Source organism: Antennarius striatus, chromosome 23 (assembly GCF_040054535.1).
Source record: "Antennarius striatus isolate MH-2024 chromosome 23, ASM4005453v1, whole genome shotgun sequence".
In the NCBI taxonomy this organism is placed as follows: domain Eukaryota; kingdom Metazoa; phylum Chordata; class Actinopteri; order Lophiiformes; family Antennariidae; genus Antennarius; species Antennarius striatus.
The window spans coordinates 3721929-3748047 of NC_090798.1; the positions used below are offsets into that span (position 1 = coordinate 3721929).

Genomic DNA, 26119 nt, shown 5'->3' on the forward strand with positions numbered 1-26119 from the left:
GATACTTCAAAAAAAAGCCAAAATTTGTATCTGTACTAAATTGAAAATAATTTATCCAAAGTTTCCAACTCGTTGACTCTTCCTTGATGGGCTATGACCAAGTTCATTCAAAGATTTGGTGCTGACAGTGTTCACGAGACCACATATGAGCTATGAGGAGTTTATGATCAGGGAAGCTTGCCCTGATGAGTTGTGTTCTGTGTAATAATTTTTCCTCTCCTCTCTTTCGCAGATAGTGTTTTGGAGCAACGTGCCCAAGACCGGCTTCATCCAGGAACTATGGACCACTCAGGCCTGCTGTGCTCAAACACACCCTCCTCCTCCTGGAATGGACCTAAGGGCTCCACCTTTTCTCCCGGAGCGTGGAATGAGCCTTACAGTTACAGTGTCAACAAAGGCCCAGCAGTTCCACCTAAACAGCACAGCATCATTGGCAATACAGGAGGGATGCAGGGTGGGGTGATGCTAGTGAGCACTGGACAGTCCGTTAGCTCGAATTCCAGTTCATTCACATCAGCAACAAACCATTCTGGAAGAGAAGCAAATAACATGCCAGGGATTTCACTGACGTCAGCGATGATGGGAAAGCGGAGTGAAACAGAAGGAGCTGCAGCAGATGGAAGGAGAGGTGGGGGAGGAGGGGCAGTTGGGGAAGTAACAAGAGGTCGAGAGAGGTCGGCACGTTCTATTGCAGCGGCGAACGCCTTCAAGTTCCGTGAGCGGTCCCTTTCTACACCCACAGATTCTGATACTTTCTGCTTTACGGAAGAGGAGTTAGGCCAGCCTGATAGGAACAACTTGTCTACCGGAAACGGCAATTCCACGGCAATAATAGACCACCACCAACAGTATCGTAACTTCCAGGGTTTTGGTGAAAACTACGCCCTTGTCTACCCCAGAGGGAGTTCCGAAGACAGTGCTAGCACTACAGACACAATCTCTGTCACAGCTTCAGACTATAGCACCAATGGTCGCTTGCGGCAACGGTCCCGGTCTATCTCGCTTAAAAAATCCAAGCGTAAACCACCACCTCCCGTGAGGAGTGTGTCTCTCATGAAGAATCTTGGGGAAGCAGAGGGGAGAATCCACCGTGAAGGTGGTCTCTACAGGGATGGTCGGCCAAAGAGTCTCCACATTCCCAGGGACCACTTCCCAGACTTCCAACCTGATTTTCTCCTACCAAGCATGTCCTGCTCCTCAAAACGTGGTGTTGGTGAGAAGGAGATGGGCCATGGAGGCCCTGATGGACCTCCTAGCTTGGAGGTCCAGGCACCAGATAGGGAGGGAGAGACGGAGCTAACCTTCCCCTCTCACTGGCAGTTGGGAGATTGGAAGAATGACCCATACAGGTATAAAATAAAAATATATGGCTAATTTGGTCCAATGTACATCTGTATATGTGCATGACTTCATTTTTTCCCCTTCTGTCTTCTTCACTCTTCTCTAGGTCTTTATCAGGCTCCAGCACAGCAACAGGTACCACAGTGATTGAATGTATGAAAGTCAGAGGCAGTTCTGAGTCCTTGCTCGATTCTCCTTCCACCTCCAGGGCAACATCACCCTCACAGCTGTCAATGGAAACAGACATCAAAGCATCTTCGCCCTTCAAACCTCCAGGTCTTATGTCCCCCTCAAGTGGTTATTCCAGTCAGTCAGAGACTCCCACCCCAACGGTTCCACAAATGGCAGGTCAGGGAACAGTAGGGACAACTGGAACAATAGGGTGCAAGTTGCGCCCAAAGATTCCAGAAAGAAAATCATCACTACCATCACCCAAAGACCCTGCTGCAAGATCTAGGTTGTCTTTTGAGATGCCTGGAAATGCACATTTGGAGCTGTCCTCAATCAAGCCAAAGCAAAAGGCCAGCAGACGGCATTCTGACACCTCAACGGCGGCCAAACCAGGAAAAATTAGCCCGAGCTCTTCACAGGTCTTGCCTGTGGTTACTCAGAATGAGCTTAAGACCATTCGTCTTCGCTCTGTCTCCCGTGGTGACTTGGAAGACTGCCCTGATGGGGCATCTGACACCATCGAGGAAGAACAACACGGTCGAGAACTAGGCGAGGATCCCAGCCCACCACCCACATTACCAAAACCAAAACCACCTGTTGCTGTTAAACCACCATTGCCTAAGCGGCCCCCGCTAAACCTCCTCCTCAAATCTCCTTCCCCCTGCTCCTCCACTTCTCCTCTTGCCCTCGAATCCCCTCCTGCCTCACCTGTGGATCGGCCTGTGCCCTTAGGCAATATCTACAAAGTCATGAAAAAACCCAAACCCAAAAAGCCTCCTTCACAGGTTCCAAAAAGTCCATGTGGTCTCACAGATTCAACCATGGCTCCACAGACTTCATACGATAATTCCTTACTCCCAAATTCCCAGACCCTTTTTGATCTCCCTCCTCTCCCAGACCCTCAGCCTCTTCTTGAAGACCCAGTGATGGAGCCTGAAGTTGAAACTCATCATGGTCCTGAGGATGGGGGCTCACTCCCCTCTCCATGCAGTAAGATGGAGACCCCAGAGCTCCCAGACAAAAGCAAGACACTTCCGTCAAGAATGACAATCTCCTGTCTGGCAGAGCTATCAGACAAAAAGAAACCCAAGGTGAAAAAGAACCCTGAATTTTATGGGCATCTTCTTATGGTTATTAAGTACATTCCAGTGAAAAACAATATACAGTTCATGGAGGTCAACTTATATATAGTTGAAAAATTTATACTTGTGTCAGAATAATTTCTACACATTTCATTTTTGAAACTTTATCATTTCTCTACAGGTTCCACCTCCAGTGCCCAAAAAGCCAAATGTCCTTCTTCTTCCCTCATCAGTCCACTCCTCCACCAATGGCAGCACAGAACGCCAGATGCCACAGTGCGAGAGCCCCGTGGGTCTTCAGTCTTCTGGAGTACCATTCTTGACAGAAGAATTGCCAAGTACTCCTAGCGTTCCCGATACGCCAGGACATCTTGAGAACCACTTGGGGACAGACGAGGAGAGTTCCAAAGAGTCATCGCTTAATTCATCTCTGCAGGATTCCTCCCTGACAGAGCTAGAAGGGAAGATGGCCACCGCAGGGATTGGGTCTGGTATGTTTCTATAATGCCTTTGTGTTGTGTATTTTGAGCTGTACAAGTGCATTTAGCTTTAATTGGCACATACAGCTTTACTTCTTACAAGGGAAGTCTTCATTTCGGGAAGTAAATACTTATCCTTGAAAGAGGATTTATAAGTTTGCAACAACGTTCAAACCCAGTGAAATTTGTTGATTTGTTGTCAACGTTTTAATAGGGAGACATCTAGTGGCAGAAACTATTGCGCACTATAATAGTTTTTCATTGTTGCTTATGACTGATTTGATAAAAAAGTGACAAGTCTTATTTGTATTATATACTTATTAATCAATTGATGTGATGTTTTACTTGTTTAATCTCTCTTGCTCAGATGACTTGACAGCCAATGAGAAGACAGAACTCCATATCACAGAAGAAACAGAGGATGACTTGTTGGCTAGCACACCTGCAACACACACCACCGAAGACCTTTTCACTATAATACACAGGTTTGAACACAAGGACACATGCATACAGTGCATCAGTTCCATATTTGAGATGGACAAAGATAAATACAAACATGATGATGCCACTTCTAAAAATGTCTCAGAGATGTTAAGATAAATAAGGCTTATTTTACATTAACTCACTGAAAAGTGTGAGGCCAATGGAGTTCAAAATTCCCTAGCGGCAACTAGGATGAGTTCCTACTACCCATGACTCTTTTTTTTTAGAATCTCTCAAACACACAAAAGCACAACTATGCCTGTCTCTAAGCAACAAGTCTTCTCAGACTTACCTTGCTTGATGCTCACAATAGCTTGAGAGGTGGAAAAGAAGAGGTGAGGAGGGTAAAGGGAAGAATTGGATCTTTTACAAAAAAGGAGGGAGTCTCTTCTGTTGGATTTTATATGTTCTGAACACAAAGGTGTCTGTCTTAGTTTGACCAATCTTGTCGGAAAGTGTATTCCAAATGAACCGAAGCAAGGCATGGGGCACTTTATTCTTTATTTTGCGTCTAATGTTGTACCCTTGTTTCAGGATTTTTTTCTTTTTTATCCTCTGTTTTCCTCTCTTCATGTAGGTCCAAGCGAAAGGTCCTTGGACGTAAAGAGCCATCAGACTCCTTCGGAAGCCGTCAGAGCCTGGTATCCCCAGTGAAGCACAGCACTAGTGGGAGTGATATCCGAAATTTGACCTTAGGCAGCAGTCAGAGATCAAGCTCGCGCAATGAGAACTTCATGGCCCTGCTTCAGAAGAAAGGCAGCAAGTCAGCTGGTGGAGGATCCAGAGTCTCTGCCATGGAGCTTCTCAAAAGCACAAATCCTCTGGCGCGAAGGGTCACAGAGTTTTCAACCACCTCAATGACAGCTGTCGAGGGAGGAGACATGGCATCTGGCAATGACAAACCCAACGATCAGTGAATGGAAATATTGTTTATTGATGCTAACCAGGTCCTCTTGCTGTTGACAAAGCTACCAAACAATTCTACAATTTGCCAATCAATGCAGATGGGAATGCTCCAACTACCGATTGACCATTTGCGCTGTCCAATCAAATTTGGGCAAGTAATTGGACAGCATGGTCCCTCCTATGGTTGGAGCATTATTGTCCCCTGCCAAACCGGCCTGAAAGAATGTGTGTAGAGCAAAGGTTGTTCAAGTGTAATTGAAAAGTGGAAGCTAAACGTCAGCACTGCGCCAGGTTCTTCTCATGGGGGGGATGCTTCGAGTGGAACCCGGATCGATGGATGGATGAATGGATGGAGACAGCACTGGGAATATAAGGATATACAGTGGATATCTTATCGTCTGGCTCCCTTTGGACGAGGACAAGGAGAGATGATGATGACAACAATGGTCACTATATTCTGAATGAATTTGTAACCAGCTACAGCGATCCATTAGGATACCACAGAGGATCAGAGGTCAAACGAACCAATGAAATAAGATATGAGATGTCCCAGATTTCAGCCAGAGCCCTCCAACCAGTAGCGCTACGGCAACAACCTGTAGACCTGGATGTGGAATTAACTTAAGGATGTGATGTGAAAGCAAATATGTCCAAAATTCAGTACCATAGAAGGCACCACTCATTTTCAGAACATTCTGATTCTAGTGCAGAGTTTACAAAGTGAAACCACACGGAGGCTTTTTTGCCACCAAAGATGAGGCAAGAGTATGTCGCTTTCACTCACAAACATGACCACCGTGGACCTACACAAAACATTCCACTAGGAGAACCCAACAAATGAATGACATTTTGGAATGCAAGCACTTTTTTTTCCCTTTATCCTTGGCGTCAGAGGTCGTTTACATGATGCAGCCTTTGCGTTGCTAATTTTTTTCCCCAAGATACTAATCAACTATTATTTTACAATTTTTGGTTAGCATTTTTTTTTTCCTACACGTGCTAGATTGCCATATACTGTACATGTTTAATTGGATTGTACTATACTAAAAGTGTACAAAGGTGAACACGCCCATCAATATCATTTGTGAACACAAAACACTATAAATAGTGTATAGAGCAGCAAGCAGCTTGGACTACAAAACTGCCCACCGGAGGGAAAACGTGCTCAAAGATACACACACAGACTCAGAAGTCATGCCATGGAGGACAAACGGAACAGATCCACACAAGTGTGTGTGTGTGTGTGTGACTTTGTCTTTGTACAAGTGTGTTTGCATCTCGCCTGTGGAATTTTCTATATGGAGAGTATGAAGCAGGCCGGATTATTAAACAGGGTTTTTATTCATTTTTGGTCTCTGGTGACGGGACCAATGCTAAAAAACAGACCAGAGGGGACCTAACGGTGTATGTGTGCACGCTTGTGTGTGTATGTCTGTGTGTGTGTGTGTGTGTGTGTGTGTGTGTGTGTGTGTGTGTGTGTGTGTGTGTGTGTGTGTGAACTCACTAGTTGTGCATACTTGGATTGGCACACATTTTTTGTGTGTGTGTGTGTATCATCATCCCACACTTCCCTCTTTGGAAAGGATTAGCCGACACTCCAACACCCACACGTCAGAGAACCATAGGGATTCTGAAACCAGTAGGAATCAGAAATTAAGAGCATATTGGGAACCAGTGATGGCAACAAAATTCCAGAATTAAAAGGATTCTGGAAGGGACTTCTGACAGAATTCAGAGGCTGTCAGAGTGATGGGGGTTGATAAGTTGGTGTTACCCTCCACCATACTTGATTCTACACTCATTCTTCTTCTTTCCATTTGTTTGCCATGTGCATCATTCCTCTAGCCCTTTTTACACAGGGATCGAACCCACATTTGTCTACACAAACTACAGCATCATTGGTCGCTTCAGAGTGTATGTAATTATAAACTAAATGTAATTTTTTACCTTCCTTGCCACATTGCGGTTGATCTTGCTCCTCTGTTCCTGAGGGGAAGAACCTTCCTGATCTCATTTTGTTTCCCCAAATCGCTGATAATTTAAGTTGATTTGATACTCCTATCAACTGGCTTCTATTAGTTTCTTTTTTAATCGCCAAACACACATCACATCATTAAAATATCGCAACCCTGTCCTGTCTTCCCCATGTCCTGTCCCGTTAGCGCTGATGTCCAACACGGTGTCGTTACTGCCTGTTTATACCGAGAAATAATTACAAATATCAGTCCACACTTGAACAAGCTGTGTAAAAAGGGCTTCTCTTTCTCTCTCTTGTAGCCTCTCTTGAAGCACATACAGTAGCACACTGTTTCTATACACTATACAGCCTCTCACTGGAATCCACTGTTTTAACACGTAGCATCACCTCTGTATCCCCTCTCCTCATTCTGTCTTTTCCTTCACCCTTCTTTTCTTAACCTTTCTCCATCATCCCCCCCTACCCTCCCCTTTTTTCTGTTAACCTTGTCCTCTCTGTCCCTTCTCCACCCCTCTACATTCAGTCTATGCATCTAAGCTTGGCAGACAACACGACACCGGATGAATGTCAATGAATGACTGTTAAGGAAATAGAAGCTGTGTTTAGTTTGAGAAAACATCTTTCTATCAATGCTTATTTTTTTTGGCCTTCTTTTAGTCTCGTTCTTTGGGGTTTTATACTTTATTTTCCTTTTTTTTTTTGAATAACATGAAATTTTGCATGGAAGAAAGAATGAAGAACTCTGTGCATGAAAACAGGCAGGGATTGAATGTGTTCTGGCAGAAAAAAACCTTGTCTGGTGGACCTCGAACGAAACAACCCAAGGTCTTTGACCCCCAAGACTAACCCTGGATGGGATGGGGTACTCACAGTTCTGGATCACTGTGTGAACGGTCTGAGAATTTTCAATTAAAAGAGGTTCAGTTCCATCACCGACTTATCCCCTGCATGGACGAAAAACATAGTGGGAGGAGGGGAACTTTTATCTCGATTCCAATTCAAACTAGTCCTTGGTGCTATTGAATCAGAGCTCCCCCTGGTGGATAAAAAAAAGACACACACACAGCATAACAGGAGAGTATGAAAAAAGCCTGCACCTCTCTTCACTCCATCAGTCCTTCAGGTATTCATCCTTAGAAAAACATGAAAGATGAGAAAAAGACATAAATGATCATTTATGATGACTAGTCAAGTGACGCTTGTTTTAAATATTTAGTGAATGAAAAAAGATAGACTTATAAAACTCTGTGTTTGTTTGCCTTGTATACTGAATTGTGGGTGTGTTGCTGCGGCGCCCACTTTGCTTCAAAAACAATTATTCCTTTATTTTGAAACTTTGAACTGCCTTTTTAGTACCCAAATGTAACCTTTGCAAAATCTTTCCAAATCCTGACATGTAAGTCTAAAAGAGTGTCAAACAAATGAATACTTGCCCAAATCTGCAGTCATACTCATGCAGAGTATTGCATTGTTATTATATTTTTGTCTCTTTAGAGTGATATTCACATAGAGTAATCACATAATCCAAGATTAAAATACTAGATATGTAAGATGATGGCATGTTTGCATCGGCACACTTATAAAATTTCATTACATTGGGCTCAGGCTGCAGGAATTTTAAAGTCTGAAACAATTTTGTAATTGGATTGCATCATTTTTATAAGAAGAAAGTTTAAAGATTATATTCTGTGCACTCAAATGTTCACATACTGTAGCTAACGTTAGCCTCAAGGGCTAAAGCTTTTACTGTTGCTTGGCGTGAATCTATTGTAGGCCACTGCGGTCCTACCCAGACAAAATCATCCAGAGATTTTATTTCAAAATATCAAAGGTTTTTTAAATATTCAGGGAAGCTCTGGTCTGCCGGCAGGTCCGTGATCTGTGATCTGATCAGATGAATTATGCCTAAAAATCACCAATAATTTGGTATTGTTGACTAAATCAACCTGAAACTCCTGCAGCTGAGCCCAGTATAAAAGGTACAAATTGCAAAAAGATGGATATAGTCGTGAGAAGGGTGCCATCCCATCTGCTGGGATGCTATCCTTTAATGCTTTTTTTTCTTTTCATTCCAGAAACAGAAAATATTTCATTGTTGGGTTAAATCATTAATGGGGTTAGCCAAAGTAACAGCTGGAATTACTCTGGAATGTTACATCAAGAGCACCTCTCTTTCTAAATTACTAACCTTTAAACCAGGTTGACAGCACATTATATTCATATTATACTGAAAGTAGGAAAAAAAGAAATATATTGAGTATTTAATCTATTATACCTTCTTTGAGATGGTAGGAACGGAAGAGAGGAAGGCGTGGGAAGGAGGGAGTGGATTAAAGGTTCGTTTCTTATGAATGTGTGGGATTACTGCCACATATCCCATCATCTTTCCCTTTGCCTCCTCTCCCCCTCATTCTCAGCTGTCATAAGATTCATAAGTAATCATGTTAAAAGCTTTTTCCTCTCTTTCACTTTCATTTTCTTCCTTGCAAACCCATTAAAGGTAGGAGAAAGTGAGAAAATACAGAGTGCTATTAATTTTTTTTTTAATTTAATATTTCAATCAAGCTTCACAAACAGAACAGGCAAATAGAAACCTGTAGCTAGGAGGCATAAATACAAACTGTGTAGACAAGCAAGGCAAGAAGTTGGAGAGTTGAGGCAAGGATAAGTCTCTGTTAAATTCAGAGTAAATGATGTGTGTGCACAACTATAATGAAAAGACTATAAAATACAACCAAATGGCAGACAACAAACACATCAAACATCCTCTCAGTCTCCAAAACAGTCAAACACAAATCATCCCAGAATGTGCAGGGCTATATAATCCATCAAAAATTAGATTAAACAATTTTTTTTTTCTCGAGAAAACTCCTATTTTGAAAGTTTGCTTTCACTAAATGTTGCAGCTGCTCACCTGGACGTGTTTCAGGTTTTCGGTTGAGTTCAGGTCATTCTTTTAGATTTCTTTGTTTCAATTGATAAATGTCATATGATGCCAGTAGATGCACAAAGTCCAGCGAGGAGATGGGAAATGCATTTGCATTTTCCTTTAATGCCAATATCTACCCATTATGTTAAAATAAAGCACATACCTCCACTAAGACTGAATATGACTGACTAAAATAATGCATCTGAGTGACTTTTTTTTTTTGGCAAAGGTAAATTGAGTGTAGATAGTTGGATATATATGCTGCGATTCCCATGACTCTTTTTGAAGCCCCTCCACCCTAAATATTAAACTCAAAAGCAATACAAAGTTTTGCCTTCAGTGACCCACTAACTGATAAATCAATGACCTCACTGATAAATCAAAAAATGACTTTCTGCTAAAATAATGATGCTCATATCGCTGCTGCTGACCTCATTTAAAGCCTATATGTTTGAGCTCAATGTTCTTTTTGTGGTGTGTGATCCCAAATATAAACTATTGATTGTTTTTATTAGAGAGAAGGAAATGACCAATACAGACGAGGGTAATGGTTGCAGATTTGGGCCAAAGAATTACCTGTTTTTTTGATTTATTTTTATTTTTATTATTTCATTGGAGTGCCATACAGGGTTTTCAATGTTTGGACAATCTGGAGATACTTTACAACCACAAAAAAATTTCTTTACCCCGTAAACCCCACCCTGATGCCACTCCAGGCTAATTACAAAAAAAAAAAAAGCACCCCAATTGAATCCCCAGTTAAGGGGCTGTACAGGCAGCTTACAAAAACACAGAGATGATCATTAGAGAGACCTAGAGACAGAGTTATTGGAATTATTCTATTTTTGTTATTCCCTTTGAAAAAGACATATTTAAAGGAATATTCCGTGTATGTATTGACTAACTTTCCCTGCCCCATCCAATGGTGTGTTCTGTAGCTGCGAGGCGGTGACACACAAACACTTTCCTCTGCAGCTATGCAATGCCAATGTGATGAAAGTATTATATCATTATAATTATAAATAAATTATTTTTCTTGCTTAAAACGAACTGAATGTTTTCTTTATTTGTGTGGCCTGGTTGTGTTCAAGGTTACTTTCTGGATCTGTTTCTCTCATGATGTTACAACACCTCTGTTAATTGGGTGTTCTGTTTGGCTCAGGAGAACAAACTAAAAAACCTTTTGATCCTATATTTAATCATTATTTGGAGGATTTCTTTCATATAAATTTTTTTTGAAATGTTTTCCATCTTTCATTCTAGCATAAAAGACCAGGCGTAAGCCTCTGACAAGTTTCATCATAAAGCTGTGACCTTTCAGTGGAATATGTGGACAAACTGTCATTGAAAGTTGTTGATTAGTTAATTTGAGATTAAAGTTTTCTAAAACCTCAGCAGGAGTTTTATCCTGAAAGTAGAAAGGCAGGTGCACCTCAAAGCTTTACTGGAGTCTTTAAGTGAAACTTTTACATCCGATATGAGAAAAGGGCATGAGATCTAATGCATGCATATGAGAGAGCTCGGTGCTATCTGGTAAATTTAATTAAATTAATCTTATTTGTTCAACATGTGAGAAAAATCCACATTAAATATGACACTACTGTAAGATTATGTCTGAAAATAAGATGGAAATTTATGTATAATCAAAATACTTTTAAAAAAAGTCAAAATTTGAGCATAATTTAATCTGTTAATCCAGATCAGTGCTGCACGTGTTTTTCAAATTGTCGGTATCATTTTCTGTGGGTTGGGGTCTTACGTTGTATTCGTGTTTGAGGATCTTCATGCTGGTGTAGCTGCGGGGGAGATGCTTGTTTCCACAATCAGGTGCACAGAGTGCAACAAAAACAAACCCTGGTAATTACCCATCTCAGGTGCCTCCAGGCTCTGCTTCTGTGTGTGTGTGTGTGTGTGTGTGTGTGTGTGTGTGTGTGTGTGTGTGTGTGTGTGTGTGTGTTTTCAAGTTCCAGCTCTGTAATGACATCGTCAAAGTTGATTGCATCCTGCCCAGGCGCGCACACACACACACACACACACACACACACACACACACACACACACACACACACACACACACACACACACACACACACACACACACACACACACACACACAATTGTTTGTAGCATTTACTTTTTGGGCTCGAGAGCCACCTAGTGGATCTTTTTAGTCAATCCAACATTTTATGAAACGTTGAAGATTAAGAATTTTTTCTTTTAAAATTACAAATTTGTTATTAAAGTAAAATAAAACATAATGATATGAAACTGTTTTGATGAAATCTGATGAACTGTGGTTGTTTTCATGTCTGTTATTCTGTGTATTTCACGATTAGCAGAAATGGCGGCCTGGCATTGGACGTTCAAATCTCAGGTTAGAAGTTGTAAAGTTGATCCAATCACTGGTTTTTGGTCTTTAGGTATTTTTTTGCTTCAATTTCAAAATAACTAAAAATCTTTTATGACTAAATTGCTGCTAATAAAACTTCACTAATAGAAGGAACACAAAGATGATCACCACAAAGACGACTGGATTTTTGATGTGGGCACATAATATAGATAATGTGGACATGTGGATACACAAAACACACACACACACACACACACACACACACACACACACACACACACACACACACACACACACACACACACACACACGGAAGGTTCTCTCACCAGGGGCAAACCACCATGCTGCACTCTTCCTGTTACTGACAGCAAAGAGCATGTCATGTTTTCTTTGAGCCTCAAACACACACACACACACACACACACACACACACACACACACACACACACACACACACACACACACACACACACACACACACACACACACACACACACTGGTGGCCACAACCAGAACAGGAAGTACTGATAAAAATCTGCAATCAACACAGAGAGACAGAAAGAGTGAGAGAATAAAGTGACAGCTTCTTTTTTAATTAAATGTTTTAAATGTTTTCTATTCATAGAATTGTAAAAACAAAAGAAAGTAACAACCAATAAAAAAAGGAACGAGGAAGCAATATGTCTTTTTAAAGTAAAGAACAGAAACAGGAGATTAAATCACTATTGAAAGGAAAAAGAGAGGAAGTGGTATCAAAACTGAGAAAGGGAGGGATGATGGACTGAAGTCATGTGGGGAGGAGGAGAGTGTGGAGGAGGGAGGAGTAACGGCAAGTGCAGGAGAAACAAGGAAAAGGAGCAACATTAGAAAAGAGATTAAGTTGCAGAAGGATTAGGAAGAGTCAGAGGAGAGGAAAACTGGAGATTATGTTGAGGCTTTTTTTTTCTCTAACATGCTGATTACTTGGAGTACCTGAGGACGAGGAGGGGACACACACACACACACACACACACACACACACACACACACACACACACAAACAGATGTTCCTGCTGGATGGACCATCATCATTTCCACGCTGTCTGCTCCACCTCCAGACGTTCACATAGAAGATCGAGGGATCCGACCAGTCATGCCTTTCTACTACGCGGTGGGTAACACATGTTTGTTTAGATTATCACGTTGCCATGCAACTGCAAATTTCCATTTCTCTAAATTCTGTGGAACTCGCTGACAAGCTGTGATTTTATTTTAACAATTAGTTGCTTCTGCTAAAACTGTCACAAAAGCTTCAGACAGTGAGGCGAAAATCATTTTAAGACTAATATCATGATGAGATATTTACTGGAAAATCTTATCAGTGGCCTGCAGCGTGTAGTTCTGGTTGGTGTTTTTATTACTTTGAAATAGTAATGAAAACTATTTTTAAAGTAATAGTTTTTATCACTTTGTTCATTTTCTGTAAAATGATTCCTGTAAATTCAAGCAGTCAAATCAATCTTTGGACTGTAAATGTTTTTTTGGTTTGAATCAAGGTTTTAGTTCTATTTCCTGAGGTCTCAGATGAATAAAATAAACCAATTAATTGTTCCTCGGTTCACTGCCTGCATGAACACCAAAAACAAGTTTTATACCCCGATATTCAAACACTCTGGAGGGAAAAGAAATGCAGATGCTGGTGAAGTGGGAGGGGGGGGGGTTCTGATTATAGACAAGAAGAAAATTAAAATTACTCACTTCAAATTCACTGACAGGACTAAGTGGTGAATGTTATTTTTGGCTGCATTGCAAAGTAGATCCAATTTTTTTTGCATCCATTCATGCCTTAGGTAAAGGTAATGTGAAACTAGAGCTGGTAACATAAACGAAATATCTCTCTGGGCAAAAGCTTTTACTTAATCTGGAGCCATTTTAATGCTTAAAAATAGACGTCAGAAAGTTGATCTTGCAGATGGTTTAAGGAAATGTTCTCAATCTCTATTAATTGTAAAGCAAGAGTTTTATGGTTCAGTGTTTATTGCCTGCTGTTAATGTTTCCATGGCACTGTGTTTTGTCCGTGCTTTACCTTGTCTTGACATAATACAGTGCAAATCATTTTAGCATGATAAATCCATGTTTATTCTTGTCATTGGAGTCTGTTAAAGCTCACAGTAATGTGCACTGACTATATGGATTAACATTATTAAAGGTACTACAGTTTGTCTTAATGGAATGCAACATTCAAAATACCTTCAGAGGTTCATTAATCAATCCTGTACTTCATAACCTCCACAAATGAAGTTGGTTATTCACTCATGTTGGATGATCGACTTGTTTTCTATTGGACACATTTCTGATCAAATTGATGGAAGGCTGCTGAATTAGAACACGAGTTTATTCTTACAATACTTGATTTCCAACGTTGAGTGGAAACAGCTGAACGTAATGGAAAACTGAAAACTATAAGAGATAAGAGACCAAAGCTGGAGTTATAAATGACTTGGAATATTAGTTCTATTACTATAAAATGGACATAAAAGGTGATCGACGTTTTTACAATGATCACAATAACAGGAGTTTATATAGAAAATCACCTTTATTTGGAAAGTACGCTATATTTAGCTGCAAAAGTGCAGTGGTGAGAGAATCTCAACAAAATGTTAAAGTTGCTGTCACCTCACGCCCTGGAGCTGGAAAGAGGGAAAGTGAAGAGATAGGACGCGAGATAGCACACCCTTTATGAACTGATTTGTAAAGCGTGACTGCTCCCTTTCAAGCTGTTAGCGTAAAGGTCAGGGTCGACAGCTCCAGCACTTAACTTGTGTAACTTGTGTTTTTACTCCTGTGTTTCCCTGAAGATTTGAGACACGTTTTATTGAAATGTCTGATTCTACTTGAGATATCTGAGCTTCTACACTGAATGAAAATAGATCAGTTCCATTCAGTTCAGCTGACTGAGCTCTGACTTGTTATCTAACGTCTGCCAAATTTGGATTTGTTACGTTCTTTGTTGAATATGGAACTGAATACAAAGACTGATGGTCGCCAGGAGCCCACATGGTAGAAATCTCTGAGTGGGAAGATGTTTTTCTTTACACAGGACTGCTAGTTCTTCCCACCAAAATGTTTACTGAAACGATTATTTGTGAATTTTCTGTGCAGATTTTGAACATTTTTATGAGTTAATGTGATGAATGTTATTAAACTACATTTTTTTTGCTTTAATTTACTAAAAACTGTTGTTGCCTTAAAGTCATCCTTATTAAAATTGATAAAATGCATTATTATTACATTATTATGCCTCACCCTACGTAATTGATTGGTTCCAGGGGACACAACATAATAATAATAAAATAATAATATAATAATAACTATTATTATTATAATTATTATTAAAACAATAATAAAAATAATTGTTTTAGATATAGATATTATCTATATTCAAAGTTTGTAACACATAATGTTGAATTAAACCTTACATTTGTTGGGGGGCATCTTTATTTCATTGCTGTAGGTTTATAACCACACATATGTGAGTCTTATTTGACCTTGGCTCTACAGCGTGTTGTTCTGTTAATGTATTATTTTCAAGATGATGAGTGAATATCTCTCTTCAAGAAATACTAAGAAAATCAATGTCACCACTGTCATCATCTACCAGTAGGGAATCTGAAGTCTGAGCGAAAGCTTTGCTCCAGAATAGAAATCTAAACTAAAACCAGAGGAATGAGAAAAGTATATGAATAGCTTCCTTCAGCTTTGTGGTCTTTTTAAAATCAATATGACAACTGCTTTATTGTTCACCTTGTAATCAATATTTCCAAATCTTATGAGGATATTAATTAAGAAATGACAGAGCTTCCAGTCTGCCTTGTTAATGACTTTACATCCCTGAACTTGTCTCTTTTGGATGAAGTAATGCACTTAAAAAAAGAAATGAGAAATGAGGAAGTCACTAAGGTAAGTATCTCAGCTCAGAAGGCCTTCCTGTCCTGAAGAAATATACAGTAGATACTAAAGATGGATGATAGGTTCCATATTAACCATACTGAGAATTTGTCCTTTTGTTATTGCTATTATTATTATTACCATTATTATTATTATTATTATTATTATTAGTAGTAGTAGTAGTAGTAGTAGTTGTGTTGTTGTTTAAGCTCTGCTGAGCCTGTATCCATGTAATACTTAATACCAACAAACACACATATTAAAATGGAACAATAAATAACACGGGTTGAAAAAGTAAAACCATAACCTCAAAATAAAGAAGAAACCAAAAAAAAAAGAAGTTGAATTTAACAATATCAGCCATTTTTACATTATCTATCTATCTCTTGAAGCAGTAATAGATAGATAGATAGATAGATAGATAGATAGATAGATAGATAGATACTTTATTAATCCTGGAATAAATTGTACACACAATAAAAAGATGCTGGTGTTGTTCAGCCAGAGCGTTTCTCTTCTTGTCTTGTGTCACTATACATTATGTTGTTTTTATCCTTTTTTTTTTTTTTTTTTTACAGCTGATTGCATTTATCTTTCCCCGCATACTGTGACATATTTGTCAAAATTTATTGTGTTTTCTTCCCTGCTCGTTGCTTTGCAGTGTCTGTGTGAAAATATATGGCTATTGCATAACATCTTGAATCCCCTACTTAATAATGAGTACCGTGTGTCATAAAAGGGGAGATAAAGTTGAAGGCATGATGTCGTTTGTATAAATATTATTCCAAATCAGACTTTAATAACCATCTGAAAAAAATAAAATTTAAAAATTTTAAAAAATCTCTAGCAAGTCTCAGAGTGGTTGAGGTGGAGCCGCTTCAGCTCCAGAGGAGGCCATCATGGTGAAAGCGGAGACGAAGCACGATGGATGTGTGCCGTATTCATTTTCCACTGCAGGCGTTAGAAATGTGTGTCTCCCCCTGGTTTAGGGTCAGACCCCACCTATGAGCCTTCTTCAGTGTCACCTCCACTCCTCAGGTTTCCTGCTGACTCAGAAGGTGCTGCTTAGTTAGTTTTTTTTTTTTTTACCACAACAAGGTGTCTTGGTGAGGTAGGACTGTTTCATTTAGAAAAATACAACTTTCATATCAAATAGCAACGTTTACATTTTTAGTTTGTTACAGGATAGATTGTGGTAAATTGTGTTGGATCGATTCATCCTTACTAATGAAGTTTAGCCGCATTCCATGTTTCTTTTCTTTCTTAACTTTTCAGGCAGAGAAGCTCCATCATCTTATTATCGCGTCTGTGGTGAAGCTTCTATGAGATGATTGACGAACATCTTTTAATCTAGGAAATTATAGTGCAGGAGTTGTAACATTTAATCCAGGAAACAATGTATATCTACATTAATTATTGGGACTATTTTCAGTAGTGGATGAGTCTGCTTTTGGTTCCATAGTGATTTTATTGGGGTGTAGGAAGGAGCGGATCTCTTACTTGTTTGACTGTACTGCACAGAGAAAGAGAACAAAAGTAGATCACAGATGCAACTTTTTCTTGAATTTTTCATTTGATTTTTTTCATTTTGCATTGTCCAATAAAAAACTAAGTTAAAGTGAATATTGAAATACAGTGAAGCTGTTTGTTTGCTCTTATTTTATTTTATTTTTTATAGCATTTTAGGAGATTGAAATTGGACAGTGTGCCTCTTGGGATAGTTACTGAATCCTAACAAGTGTTTCTGTTACATTTTTGACTTCTTCTTAAATAGATTCTCATGAGAATTAAAGTGATAGTGAATAAGACTAATTCTTTTATCCACAGGGAAAGTGATTACGGCTCATACATTCTATCCTCACCGATTTTACACACAGTTATAACTATTATAAAATCACCACCAGGGTTAGAGGCTGAAGTTTAAATGTCCCTTTTTTTTGTTTTATTGAAGGCTGCATGTGAGGAAGTCACTGCAGGGCTCCATTTTTAGTGCACGTTTAATTTTAGGTTGGGTTTGACGTCCAGCTTAGTTTTCCATAGACCGACGTGACTGGCAGACAGAAATAATGATTGTATTTTACCCATCAGAGGAATCAGTCCTCCCCACTCTGAACTGTCTCACCAGTGATGCCTTCAAGGTTTCTGTGGTAGTCTGTGTCTGCAAGTGTGTGTGTGTGTGTGTGTGTGTGTGTGTGTGTGTGTGTTTGTGTAAGTGGTTGTGACTGGCTTGGGACTGAGTGGCCAGCCTTCAGGGTGTTCTCATGTGTGTTGTGTATCAGTCGAGCTCACAGATACAGAACTTGCAGCTTCCCATTTGAGATAATTCATATAAAGTCCGCTGCCATAACCTTATGATTTATATGAAGCATTATAACATGCTGGATAAAGTCATTTTTGACTTTTGAAATTACACAACTTAATAATGTTTGCCTTCCTTTGACATTGAAATCTTAATTATGTTTGTTTAGACCAGCATATCTATATACCCTCCAGAAATATAACTCTTTAATACCACTTAGTTAATCCCATTTTGTTAAAATAATCTGGTTGGACCTTCATGGCTTCAAATAGACAAGAGTTAAAGTTTTTTTTACAAATTGATATGAAGTGCTGCAGGGTTTTTTTCTTTCCTTCCTGTCTTTGCTGCTCAATAAGAAATATATTAGCAGCTATGAAATGAAGTGACTTCAACTGATCCAAACCACCGACACACACATTGCACACAGTTGGAAACTGACGTCATTCGGGAGAGTCTTTTTGAACCTTTTTATAAATCAGTGCATGTTGTTCCATAGCAATGATTTCAATGGAGTCTGCAAAGCTGGAACACCGACAATCAGACCAACCTTGGAACTAGTGAGACACTAGTTCTGCTGGTTAGTGGTCATTTTCCATTTCTTCAGTTTGTGCTGTGGAAAGGACCACCAGAGGATGAAGTGGCTGGACTTTTTCTTAATTTAAGAATAAGAGTAAAAAAAAGTATACCCCAAAAAAACAAACACACACAAAAAAAAAAAAATTCATAAACTCTCCCAATCCTATAGGACAGGTATGAATGCAGGATAATACAGGCCATAATACTTCATGCACTCTCAGGTATATTGTTATACAATTGTAATAGTATATTTACAATTAATGCACAGTTGTGCAGTGAGACAGATCACGAGAAAGTCAATCACTTTTGATCATGGACAGGAAATGGGTCGACCTCATTTAACTATAGATGCAAAAAATGATTCTGATGATCTTTGGCTAAACAGGTGAGGTCCATAGGTGGGGTCCACAGGCGGGACGATGGTGTCTGTGGATCACCAGGAAGTACACACGCTGTTCCAGGACAATGCTTCCTCCAAGAGAAGTTATGGCTTCCACCCAGCAATGAGGATTTAAACTTCTACACCTGCTGTCGTTCGCTGATCCAGCACAAACAGACTACTGTCTCTTACTACAATATAGGAGGAACTCAGTGCTCACCATTCTAATGTTCTGGCTGCCTTTTTCTAAGGGTCAAGGAAGCTAACATTTACAAAGCAGAAACCATTAAGCTGCATGATTACTGGAGTAATCATGTAACATTCTATTAAAAATTAAATACTAAGCTTTCTCTTGCACTTGAATTTATTAATTATCCTGTATTATATGTTGGAATCAGTTAAAGTCTTCTGTTAAAAACAAATTGGATTGATTGGGACGTGGAGTTGGAGATGTCGTCAGGCAGCTTGTACATCACTGCAAACGCACTAATGACTGTGTTCCGGAAAGGATGGATAACATCTGTGGTGATGTGTGTATCTCAGACGCATAACTCGGTCTCAAATAAAACCACACTTGCGTGTTTGTAGATGTGTGTGTCTGTGTGTGTGTGTGTGTGTGTCTGCTTTCTGGGAAGATCAGGTTGAATTACGACAGGAAAACCACAGGATTCCCACTTTTTAGCCCTCAGAATGTTTAGCTGAATAAATCTGAGGCGAGCAGTCTTACCAACAACAGTGGAAACCTGGATGAGGCTCTTTCCTTCTTTTCTTTCCTTTGCTTTCTCCCTCTTTGTGTGAGGTGAGTGAGAAATTAGATCCAGACCTACCCCCCCCTCCCCCTCCATCTACCTTCGTAATGTAACCGATATTTCTCTTGGCGTCTGCGTTTCCCTTCGATCTTCTTCTGACACATGGAAAAACAGTGTTACATAAAGACAGGCATTGTCATTCTGCCCATCCACGTGTATCAATCTTCCTCTACGTGCCGTGTGACTATGTTTCGGCCTTGGCAGCTTTGTGTGCGTGTCAGCGTTCAGATTTGTTGATGGATCTTCTGCTGGTTCGCCACAGTTGTCAGCATCTGGCTGATTTACTGACTTCTGAGGCTGGAGGATCGTTCTCGACCTCGACTCTCACGGCATGCAGTCTTTGACGCTCGCTGAGTCGTGACTGTAGCATCGCTTCAGTTAGGCATCAGTTAAGAGAATTAGTCAGGTCCCAAATGTACGAGAAGGTAACAGCGAAATATATTCAAAGTGTGATGAGTGTAAGTTCTTATCCTGCAGTAAAATCTTGCCTGGCAGGTTTATGGCTACGTTTGGATTCCGACTACAGTCGTATGATTATTTATGTTGCATTTTACTGCAGTAGATACAGTATATAGATTTAGGTTTGGATTTGAGAGCACTCATTTTGAGTGTTCATGTTGTCTGAAATCATTTTGCATGGGATGATAAAAGCAGCCACATTCTGTTTATTTCATTTTTTTGTGACCATGCTTTCCCTTGAAATATCTGCCCATGTTTTTGTGTTTTACTATGAATATGATCGACTGGATCATCTCCAAAAACATGCAGCTTTGGTGAATTTATCATGCTAAAACAGGCACTGCAATAAACTGGCGACTTCTCCAGGGTGTACCCAGCCTTCTGTCCGATATGAGGAGTGTAAACTTGTGACTTGGATTCCATTAAGCAGCTGAAGTCAAGACAATTATGGATTGTCTTGTTTTTAAGAAGATGAATGAATGAATGAATGAATGATCCCCTGGAGGAAACCAAAACCAATGAGTGGATTGTTCTGCTGGTGAAACCAAGGATTATTGTTATTTATGCCTTCAAGCTGTATTGTTCTGTAAATACAAACACTCTGGAACAACTGAACTTGGCATAAAAGAAACCAGACAGATTTGCATGAAAGTTGGTAGCAGGATGAGGCGTAAATGAAGGAAGAACACATTACATTTTTAGATCGGGATAAAGGGCTCGTTTCAGGAATTCATGTAACATAACTATGAATATATCCAGATGAGTGTGTGTTTTAATGTAGTCCAGATGTGGTTTATGTAAGATGTGTTTGTGCTTTACCCTGTACAACGTTCTGAAAAACCGTCCATCCAAATGTTACAACAAATAGGCTAACGTATTTCCTTTTTAGGTGTTGCTATATGTTGTAAAAACAAGAATGTTTTCAATTTAATTTAAAGAGGATTGGATTTGCAATATAATTTAAATGTCCTGGGGGTTCAATGAAGTCTATGTGACCATCAGCAACTGGTGTGATGGAGCAGCAAAGGGTTGCCAGTCCAAGATTTTAAAATTAAAATTGCAATGTGTTTGAATTCCTTAGTTTTTGTCAGGACTTTGAGAAGGGGGTAGTGAACAGTCAAAGATAGTTGGAGAGGGGCAAAAAAATTTTTTGTCTTGGTTGGATATGAGTCCTCTGGCTCTAAGAATGTGTCAAAATAAGTCTCCTCTTAATTCTTTATGACTTGATTTATGTTTTTGTGCCCCAGTGACTTTAGTTGGACGAATTTAGTTTTATTTCGGCATGGATGTGCTCATTTTAAGGACAATAGTTAAAAAAGAAATGTAAATTTGAGTATCATCTGCCTATTATGACAGAATACTTTTGCTCAAACTGGCCGAAGAGCAGCACATTAACGTCACATCCACGTCCTCACATGCAATGCTGAGAGACTGAGAATGAAGACTTGAACCACTTTAATAAAGTTCCAGTGAAACAGAACCAATTTTCCAAGAAAAAAACTTAAAGCACTAGAAAAATCAGTGAGGTAAAGATGAGATTTTTTTTTTTTTTACAATCCCCTGTCAGACCAAAACCATCAATTAGTGATTTTGTGTCTTTAACCAAAAGCCTGCAGATATATTTTGCTCTTCTTTTTCTATAAACATCTGAAAACACCATTGTTGTCCTATTTTACTTTCCCTATTGAGCCTGTTTTCATTCAGGCCCATACTTTGTGCATTGGTTTGATTACTGCAAAAGCTACTGGACAGATTTCCACGACATTTGGCAGAAATACAGGAAATGGTCATGGAAAAAGCCCCTTAAATTTAGGATGGGAGTCACTCCAGGAATTTCTTTTTTTTTAACTTTTTACACTGTTGGTTATTATTCTGTGCTACAATTATGCAAGAAATGTTGAACTGAATTCCGATTAAAGATATAATACTACTTGGAAATTTGCCCTAATCCAAAAATGAAAAAGTTTTTTGGTGTGTAGTTAGATCTGCATTCTTAGTTAGAACTGTAGTCCAGCTCCAAGTAAGAACCCAGATCTGCTGGATCATCATGTTTTTGTTGGAGTTAATTTTTTATTCATAAACTGTTTGGGTATAGAGTTATAATTTAACTGAGTGATGCTCTGTTCCATGTAAAATCAAGGGACATTAAAAAATTAAAGACAGGCCAAGACATCCCTGAGTGACACGTCATGGTTTTAAACCCGCTTCATGCTCTGCCTGCTAAACGCTGCTGCGAGCAGTTTTCAAAGTTTAAGTAGATTTACTCTGGCTTCAGTCATTTTAAGTTAATGTTATCTGCTCCAAAATCCACTCCTTAATGTGGCTTAACATCGTTACACAAGCAGCAGGCAACATGTCAAAAAATGAAGGGGGATAAAAGTGGATCCTTCCAAGAACTCTTGAGCGATTGAAGAAAGATGTTGGGTCCAGTTTGTGGTTTTCTCGGATGAAATTTAGTAACATGTAGGAAACCACAGGGTAAATGATGAAATGCAGAACATGACAATCAATATGCTGCTATACGTTTCAGGTCACCTGACTGGTATACACACCGACCTCAGTTCAGGGGATGTCAGAGTCAGCAGGGCTCCATCATCAAAGCTCCGGTCGGCATTTTCCACATTTCCTGTCATTCCCCTGTGGAGGAATCACTCCCCGGCCCCAAAATGGTGCCCATATCCCAGCGCTTTTATCCTATAATAGGTAGCCGTGTCCGGGGTTGGAGGGGTCAGAGCTGTCACCACGGCAACACTTTATTTTCCGATTTTGCTTTTGTTATTGGTTCAGTATCATGCTTTGATTACTCTGCTGCTGTTTCTATGAAACGTCTCCGTACAGCTGATAGTCCAAAACGATTTGACACCTTTTAAAGCGGAAATCCGCATCATACCAACACAGTTATAAATCTTTGGATCTTATGGAGACTAAAAGTTTTTCTTTGATCACTTTTGTTATAAAATGAGTCTCCATCTTCTTTAGTTCTTTAGTTCAACGCAGGAAAGTTGATCCGACGTGTTTCCATTGGCTCGGAGGGGATTATATAATCCAATGAATTCTGCTCAATCAGTTACAAAAAGGGGATGATTGTAGAGTCTGTCTGTCTCTTCATGTGAGCTAAAAATTAAAGAGTAAAAAAATCCTCTTGTCACCCTTATCCAAACACTGCTCTTGGATAAACTCATGCAGCAGTCGGTAATTTGTGTGTCTGAATCGTCCATTCAGCAGTTTGAGTTCGGATGATGTGGTTTTTTTTACATCCCAATGATAATTTTAAGTGAATTTAATTTAGGACCGTAATTCGAGAAGATCTCCGTGCTTTTCAGTCATAATGCTGCATCTGAATATGCATAGTGGATTCTCAGTTGTGTGAGTATATAGATGCATATTTATTTTAATTTCAGTGCATCCTGCTAAGCGGTGATGTATTGTAATTGTCAGCGTTTGTGTGTTCGTCCGTCCGTTGGTCCGCCAAATATCTTCACAACCGTTGCAGATAGAAAGATGAAACAAAAAACACATTACTCAGGCGGCAAAGGGGAGGAAAATGAGATGATGACCTTGACCTTGAAAAAACTAGGTTAAGGTCAAATTTCAACTTTTGCACACTCAGGAACCGGATAAGATAGAAAGACGAAGGAGAAGGCCAGTGTAAGACCATAGATCAAAGCACTAGCTTTGATCTATGGACAGAGTTTGACAATAAAAAACATTTTATGAAGTATAAAATATTTCATGCAGACAATTGCTTGTCAGTGACACTGTTGATCATTTTTATGACCTTACACTGATTTCCTGTCCTGCAAATGTGATTTGCAAATAATATGAGTTGAAAACGGAATTTTAGAATAGAGAGAATTTTTTGGCTCATTTGTGACAGGCTTGGACTGACCCTTAAAAGCACCAGAAAAAAAAACAATCTGTATGGAGGAAAGCAGAAAATGTTTGTGTACTGAAATGATCAGAAATTAAAAGCAGGTATAACCAGTTACTCAAAGATATCACAGCTTCTCTGCAGAATTTTGAGGGAAAACAGGCTTCTTAAGCAAAAAACTAACAGCTGTGGCTGTTTTTAACTATTCCACATGCATTTTTAAAATGAAAATGTTTCTAAAGTTACCTTACTACTGTAGACAATGAACACTTTTAATACTTTTAATACTTTAATACTAAGAGTTAACGCTGTGTTGAGAGTTATGACTAGAACAAATAAGGCCTCTGGCCTGAACTGATGTGTAGTTTATCTTTCCAGTCCACCCCTGGAAGCTGGTGATTTATACTTTAATTTTGTTCTGTGCTGAGATAATAATAAAATACCTAAAAACTAGACTATATGAAAGGAGGGGTTCATATTTACTCAGGCATTAAGGCATGCATTTTTCTAAATATTGAGCAACTGGTTTGAATAGTTTTAATTAATTATCCACAGTTGAACCAGGGTGCTACAAATCTTACCCCAACGTAGTGACGTAGTTGTTCCTAGTATTGCATCCTAGGGTTACACAGTTTTTTTTTAAACACATAACAGGATTTTTGTGGTTCATTCTCTTTCATTTTCCTTTCTCAGCTCTTCATGGAAGTAGCAATGAAAACAGGAACTTAAATAATGCAACACAGTTACATAAAGTCATCCTATAAAATCAAGTCAATGTGAGTTTTAACTGGATGTCAATGATGGTGAATAAAGAAAAATGGAACCAGTTTGTTTCAATTACCTCTGGAAGTCTTTTCACATGCAAAAAAAAAAAGAAAAAAGTTTACAATATTGCAACACGCTGCGATTTGACTCCTTCCTTTGCCCCCGGTGTCTCCTCTGGTTCATATATCTGTCACAATAAATAAAAAACAACGAAAATCGTACAGGATCAAAGCAGGCCGGACTTGAACGCATCATGTAAACTTGAATGGGATAAATGCTATCAGACAGAAGTGGATCCTACGGTCGACACAGCTCATCTCCAGAACAACAAACGTATGACGTAGAGCCTGAAAGCAGATGCTGAACGTCGCATCTCCTGAAAACATAGATTTCTCTTTCCTCCGTCCTCCCCATGAGGGAGGTAAAGAAAACCTGTGGCTGATTAAGTCCAGTTTTATGTCATCCTTCTGACGTTTAGACAAGTCTGCTGCTTTTATATTACATAATTTAAGTACGTATGTCATCTAAAGGACGTATCGGTTGCTGTTTGTAGTTTTACTGTTTGGTTTTTTTTTTGGAATGACCCTGCAGCAAAGTGAGACGGTCATTCGTCCTTTAATCAGGCTTAGAAGGGAATTTGAATATTTAGTGAATGCATGCAGCTGTCAGAGCTGTTGGGAGGAATGTGGTGATTTTATCTAAAGATGAGAAAATACTGTAGCATCTGACTTCACCTTTCGTTTGCAGAATCAGCCTCGTGTCCCAGTCAGGATTGTAACCCAGAATCCTTTGGCCTATAGGGCGGTAACAGCAGGAAAGAGGACACGCTGGTGTCTGTGGTTGCAGGGGAGTGTTTTTTCCTCCCTCCTCCAACAAGGAGGTGAGGGGTCGGTCACAGATCAGCCTATTGATCCACTTCCACAGGCGGATCCTGAATGTTAAATATCAGCTACCTTTCTTGATTCTCAAGGGTCTCGTCCGGGTGAAGCAGTAGACCGGTTTCCCGTGATGTGAATTCTCCATCAGCACTCAGAGATGCTTTGATAATATCATGCACTGTAAATCTATTTCATATTATCATGCAAATTTTAGCATTGGTTTCAACCCACATGGGACTATTTAGTCTACCAAGACATCCTGATGTAATCCCTGCTGGCTCAGGAAGTTGGGTCTTTTGTTATTGTGAGGCTGGCTGTCACACGGTGGTGGTGATGGCGATGGTGATGATGGGCGTGGATGTGAACGTCCTGTTTAGAGGGGAGAGAGAGACCGAACGAAAGCACTTGATATCGACGTCCTCGCTACAATCTTGTT

At 39.5% G+C, this 26119-nt stretch overlaps 2 protein-coding genes across 3 annotated transcripts in view; both read left to right on the plus strand.

The window, feature by feature from the left end:
• Positions 1-10419, plus strand: part of nhsl2 (NHS-like 2) — a 93605-nt gene extending 83186 nt beyond the window's left edge. For both annotated transcript variants that reach the window (XM_068307966.1, XM_068307967.1), the window contains exons 6-10: positions 233-1349; positions 1448-2603; positions 2776-3085; positions 3441-3558; positions 4134-10419. In XM_068307966.1, the coding sequence (XP_068164067.1) occupies positions 233-1349; positions 1448-2603; positions 2776-3085; positions 3441-3558; positions 4134-4473 (3041 nt within the window). In that variant the 3' untranslated portion in view covers positions 4474-10419. The remainder of the gene's footprint in view (positions 1-232; positions 1350-1447; positions 2604-2775; positions 3086-3440; positions 3559-4133) is intronic.
• Positions 10420-12595: 2176 nt separating this feature from the next.
• The window catches only part of arhgap36 (Rho GTPase activating protein 36), a 43326-nt gene continuing 29802 nt past the window's right edge, over positions 12596-26119 (plus strand). The window contains exon 1 of the mRNA XM_068307612.1: positions 12596-12869. Within this exon, the coding sequence (XP_068163713.1) occupies positions 12852-12869 (18 nt within the window). The 5' untranslated portion in view covers positions 12596-12851. The remainder of the gene's footprint in view (positions 12870-26119) is intronic.